The sequence below is a fragment of the Ammospiza caudacuta genome, chromosome Z (genome assembly GCF_027887145.1).
Source record: "Ammospiza caudacuta isolate bAmmCau1 chromosome Z, bAmmCau1.pri, whole genome shotgun sequence".
NCBI lineage: Eukaryota > Metazoa > Chordata > Aves > Passeriformes > Passerellidae > Ammospiza > Ammospiza caudacuta.
Genome location: NC_080632.1, coordinates 43,245,286 through 43,251,285, shown reverse-complemented (window position 1 = coordinate 43,251,285; position 6,000 = coordinate 43,245,286). Strand labels below are relative to the sequence as shown.

At 34.8% G+C, this 6,000-nt stretch overlaps 1 protein-coding gene across 1 annotated transcript in view; it reads right to left on the bottom strand.

Annotated features, from left to right (window-relative positions):
- Positions 1 to 601: 601 nt before the first annotated feature.
- TNPO1 (transportin 1) overlaps positions 602 to 6,000 on the bottom strand; it is a 69,925-nt gene continuing 64,526 nt past the window's right edge. Inside the window, exons 24-25 of the mRNA XM_058823243.1 lie at positions 4,136 to 4,278; positions 602 to 2,629 (exon numbers count right to left, since the gene is read on the bottom strand). Coding sequence (XP_058679226.1) covers positions 4,171 to 4,278 — 108 coding nt within the window. The 3' untranslated portion in view covers positions 602 to 2,629; positions 4,136 to 4,170. The remainder of the gene's footprint in view (positions 2,630 to 4,135; positions 4,279 to 6,000) is intronic.

The window sequence follows — 6,000 nt, the reverse complement described above, 5'->3', positions numbered from 1 at the left end:
TTCCCTTTCAAATTAAATTTTTTAAATTCAATTTTACTGATTTTTATCAGAATTATTAGTTGAGAAGGTATTTTTGGTTTGCTATCAAAGTAAAGTAACTTGAAAGCAAGTCATCACATGCAATTTTGATCAAATTGAATGAATACTATGTCCTGGCATTATCAAATATATTTCATACAATACATGTCCAAACTGTGCTTCAGGCATAATCCCCTAAAATTTGCAATGCCAAAAAAAACCAGGTGGGGTGGATGCGGACAGGACACAAAACATGCATGTGATCATGCACTGAAAAAGAAAAAAAGTCTAAACTCTTTAAACAGCATTTTAAAGTTCACACTCACACAGCTCGAACTTCAGTGCAATAGCTAAATCATTCAACAGTCAAAGAACAGAACCATGCAAAGAAGAGCAAGTTCTTAAAAAAGCCCCAACCAAAAAAACCTCAAACCAAACAAAATCAAACCAAACCAAAAATAACAAAAAAACCACCCCAAAATCCCAAACCAAACCAAAGAAAAAAACCCACAACCTCCTCCACGACCCCCCAAAAATACACAAAAAAACCCCAAAAAAACAACTAACCAACAAAACAAAATAAAACAAAAAATAAAAATTAAAAAAAGAAAAACAAAGAAAAAAGGAAAACACCCCCCCAAAAAACAAACAAAAAACCAAAAAAAAAACCCCACAAAAAATCAGAAAACACCAACTAAACCAAAAACTGTTATCCAGTATCCATTCTGCAATGCAAAGGTGAGAAACTAAATCTACAAAAAGGCTGTTATGGCTTAATTTTGTTTTGCAGATTAATAATGCAGCACTTGAAAAATGGAAAGGTGTGGCTTCACCTCTGACCAGCAGAGCTAAAAATCTCTCCATTTTCCTTTATCATCATGGGATACTCTTTAGGCAATCTAAATTAATAAAGACTTGCCACTTTCAGATGGACACAAGATCAAGTGTACCAGTTAGGATTTCACATTCACAGTACATAAGAAAATACACATGGAAGGAAAAGTAAAGCGTTAACTTAACAAGGATTTATTCACAGGAATACATGTAAGTAGAGAAAAAAAAAACACAACAGAAAAGCTAAACAAATGAAATGAAGAGGATCCAAACCAACTTTCACTCTGTAGCTTTAAACTTGCACCCTTGTGCATTTAACTACATCACAAAGGGCCACCAACATGCGCCGATACAGTGTAGATACCCTGCATTACATCCATTAACTTAAACATCTCTTAAGATCATGCTTTGAACAAAAAGAAAGCGTAGAAGATAATACGTTGAGTGGGAATAAACACAAATATAGCAATCTTGTCATCAACTTCTACAATTGTCTTTACGTGCCAACTAACACTTATGCAGCCTTTAACGGGTCTTACCATGTAACTCATTTTAGAGATTCTGATAAAATCACTAGTATATAACCATGCAGAAAGCACATCACACTGACAGCACAGAGGCAAAAATTTTGCACAGCTATATCAGCTTTCCACATTGTGCAGGTTACACACAATACAATATCAATCTTAATCTTAACAGATCCTAAAAAGGTATTTCAAGGCCTAATTGTTAACTACAGTACTTTATATCTATATTCTTAATAAAAATAAATTCCACTGAATCTTAAAAAGGAATTTTAAATGCAGGGTTATATTGAATTTAGGGCTATATTGAATTGGTAAACTGCAACACAAAACTGGCGCAACATAGGTAAATGTATACCAATTTCACTCTATGTGATGCAAGCATGCTACTTTCCCACTAATTAAAATTACTTCTGATCACTATGAGCCAGAACGCATGCCTGAACCTTAAACTGCAAGTTAGGAATAATGCCTTACTCTAGAAATCAAAACTAACAGAGTACAATAATAAAATCATATCCACTACCTTGGTTGTTTCTCTTAACGTAAAAATTAAGATGTCAATCTTTCCTTTGCAGTGTACCTCTCTTTACCCCAAAAATGATAGGAGTGACTTATTTGGCAGCTAGCAGGTTGCTTCATTTTGTCCCAGTTAACCTTTATTATTTTATGATGGGGTTTCTATACTGTACACTGCAAGTGCCTGTTCCTAATACAGACACAAGCTGCATTTTAACTGTACTAACTTCGTTTGTGTAGTTCTTCATTAACATGCAAATATCTAGGTATCCCCAAGCAGAATGAAATAATGTAGAAAACCCTTACTTAAAAAAACAGAAAACCAAAAAGAAAGCCTTTTACTGTTTGTGACCCCCATTCTTAGGTTTCCTTTATTGTGCGCAAAATATTTTTCCTCTTTACGTATCCCTATGGTTCAATTATATGGTTTCTTATTTTGGTACAAATCCCCATAATATTCCAGAATGTGCTGTTTTGTGACTAGATTCTTTTTTTTTCTTCTTCACATCCAGTGCAGAGGTGTAATAGGAGACAGATTTCCACCCACAAAGGCTCCAGATGTTAAAACATTTCCCAACATCGACTTAATACAGTGACGGCAACACCTCCCTCCCGCCCCTCCCAGTAGGGTTGGGATTGTACTGTATTCCCTACTGGTTTACCCTTCCCCCCAGTAAAGGGTAACATTTTCCCTGGGTGCAGAGGCTCCCTCATAGTCTCCCAGACTGAAGGACCTGTAAAGGGAAAAGATAATGGTATAATTAAATCTTACCTGGAACCTCTGGCAGATAGGTACATAAACAGAGTCTTTTTCAAGCACTAAGTGCCAACCTCTAACTTAAAAATGAATTTATGCCTAATGCTCCCTTTTAAGTCTGCTAAGAAACCAGCCCATTTGTATTAGATAAATTACTATTCATGAAACAACAATACATGCTTTCAAACTACATTGACAATTCCACTATTGTGGAATTTATCTTAAACTCAGATTTAAGATAAAAGCACCCTATATATTCTAACCAGTTTTTCCATTTTTAGCACAAAATTATGAGGTAGTTATGATATTGAAAAAGAATATTAAACATATCTGCACCTGACCTAGCAGTTTCTCTTCTGAGTGGATTAAACAAGATAGCCATACCTTCTCTGCAGTTGAAACTGAGAACAATGGTGGATTTTATCACTTTTGTTTCCTTTTCATCAGGAAGAGAAAACATCCTCATGTCAGAACTAAAATACTCTCATTGATAAGTATGTAGCTGTTTTATTTTTAATCCATTGTTCTGATCAAACACGTAATTTTATGACACTGACTTTGAAAAAAATCTTAGGCTGAATTTTAAACACTAATTGTCCATTCCAACACTAAACAGAACTGCATGACTCACTCTCATAATTTTAATACAAAAATTCTACTAAAAGTATCAAATTTGTATAAAGACTAAAAGAATAAATTTAATTCTCTCTTTTTTTGGGTAATACAATAATCTCTTCACAGTATCACACATGGGAAATTTGCTTTATACAGCATACACAGGTAGCATACAAACAAGGTGGTGTAATAATAGAGGTACTCTGGAATCCATTTTCACTGTTCTTTGTCGAAACTGAATCATTCTCCACACACAAGTGTCTAACAATTCTAAGTTGACACAAAAAATGAAACATGGCAATAATAAACACATATCAGACTCCCCCAAACATCAAGCTATACAGTTACTGTAGTTATTAGCATAGCATTCTTTATTCAGTGGAAAGATCATTTAGTGTGTAGTTAGGAGGCCATGAGACTTCTCACAGCTAGTGTGTTAACAAACCTGCTTTCTTATCCTAGTAGAGTATTCCCTCTTAGACCACATCTGCCATCTATTAATTCACAACATATAAGGTAGCCTGTGTCTTTAGTACGAAGACTTGAGGATTATATTCATCACTTTGCTTATTAAACTTGAACCAGCACTTTGTCATACCTATACTTTCAACTTTCTTGATAAACTAATGTGTGTATCATAGACTCAGTTTTTCTTTCTTTCTTTCTCTCTCTGTAACAATAGAAAAAATGAGACAAATGCTTTTGCTACAATCCCCATCATTTAGGTATATTATCATCCCTTCTTTCTTTCCTTCATATACAAAGTAGTAGCTCAGCAATTCTACACTGATGAAGTAATGATGTTTCATATGATGCAAACAGGGAGGAAGTCCCAGTTCTCTCTGGCAAGCAAGACTCATGTGCTTACCTCTAATTATGGGACTGCAGCTACAGTGCATGAGGTTAAACTCCATAGTAAGCTGCAAGGCGCTCTTTTAAGGGAAGAGGAAACTGGTCAGAGAAACGCCTCCAATTCTCATCCCCAACTTGATTTTTAAATCCATGAAGAATCTACAAATGAGAAAGGGGAAGTCAAAATAAGCAAAAAATAGAGGCTACATTATTTACTAGCCTCATATGCTGTAAGCCACAAACTGCTGAGTTGTACATGTGGCAATTTGAATTCTTCAATATCATACTGAAATGCTACAAAGAAGCAAAGAAGTAGAGCAGGGTCTTTCTAATGTATTTCTTTAAAGGTGACATAAAGAATACATAAAGAACCCAAAGAAAGTAGTGTATGTATACGTATTTATATATATTTTAATAGGTAACTTAAAACCTAGGGTTAAGCCATTTTAGAATGTTTAACTATAAATTTTTTCAATTCATTTTTCATCCATCCATCCATCCATCCATCCATCCATCCATCCATCCATCCATCCATCCATCCATCCATCCATCCATCCATCCATCCATCCATCCATCTGACATATATTTTAAGACTACTCTATTCATATTTATTTTTTAACAGATGTGAAGTATGTTGTGGGAAGCTGAGTTAAACGGCAGCCATCTTTTAATAGAATGAATACCTGTCAATTTCTAGGACAAATATAAAATCTTTGAGAACTCTGTTTTCTGCATAGAACCTCTAAGACAACTTCACTAAAAATGAAGCTCTTAAAACCTTCTTTGTTTTGAAATAACAGGGATCCACAGTTAATGGCATTCAAAATCCAGTGAAAGAGGAAAACAAATAATCTACAGGTTTCTGTTTGGACTGTTGGATGTAATAAACTACCTGAAAATGAAATTACGCTATTAAAAAAAAAAAAATCTTAGTATGTTACACCTTTAAACAGCAAGTAAAAGCAAAACATTAGAAAGGACAAAAGCAGAAAGAATTACTGTTCCTCATAGAAAATTATACCAAGAAAATATGAGAAAATATGAAGTTTTGTTTTCCCTTTTTACATTCACTGTAAAGAATTGTGGAACAGTCTGTCATGAACACATCCTCAAATAAAAGGTAATGTCAAAATTCAGGCTCATGGTAACAAGTTCAACACAAGACTGTCAAGCAGATCTGCTTTTAAACAGATGTAGTGGTAATGGCATTACATGCAACCAGTGAACTTACTGCTTTTCTCCCTCTCACAAGCAGGCTCTTTCCTAAACCCAAATGGTTTCATATTAACCAGCTGAAAAATCTAAGAATGCTCAGTGATAGACAAAAGGTTATGAGTCAGATTTTGACACTGGCAGCTCATCTATCCATGCTCTTGAAAGTATCTTCTCTTGCAGTTCTAGTACTAAAGAATAAATAAATTTTAAAGAAAATCCCAAAACCTGGATAAATCCAGTTTATTTCCCTTGTTCCCGAAGTCATAATTAGTGTTTGAAAACATCTACTTGTACTACAGCAATCACATACCTGTGAAGAAGTTGTCTAAAAACCCTATGTGTTATCACTGAAGAAAGCTTTGTCTCCTTTTCTGTAAGGCAAATCCCACAAAACTACTTTAAAATTGCTTGCTTAAAAAAGCAAGGATGTCCTTTTGCCAAGCGACCAAGAACCACTCTGTTTAGATTTGAATGCATTGTTTCCCAAACGGATCACTTAGGAAGGATCTGAAAAAGTTTAACCTGCCTAAGGATTGATGCAAAAACATGCAAGTGAGACTGCTTTGGTCAATCATCACAGACTCTATCATGGACCCCCTTTTAAGTTGTAGTTGCTGTTTCATTCTGTTGATGTTTGAATACTCATAGCTGCACCTTTTCTAGATC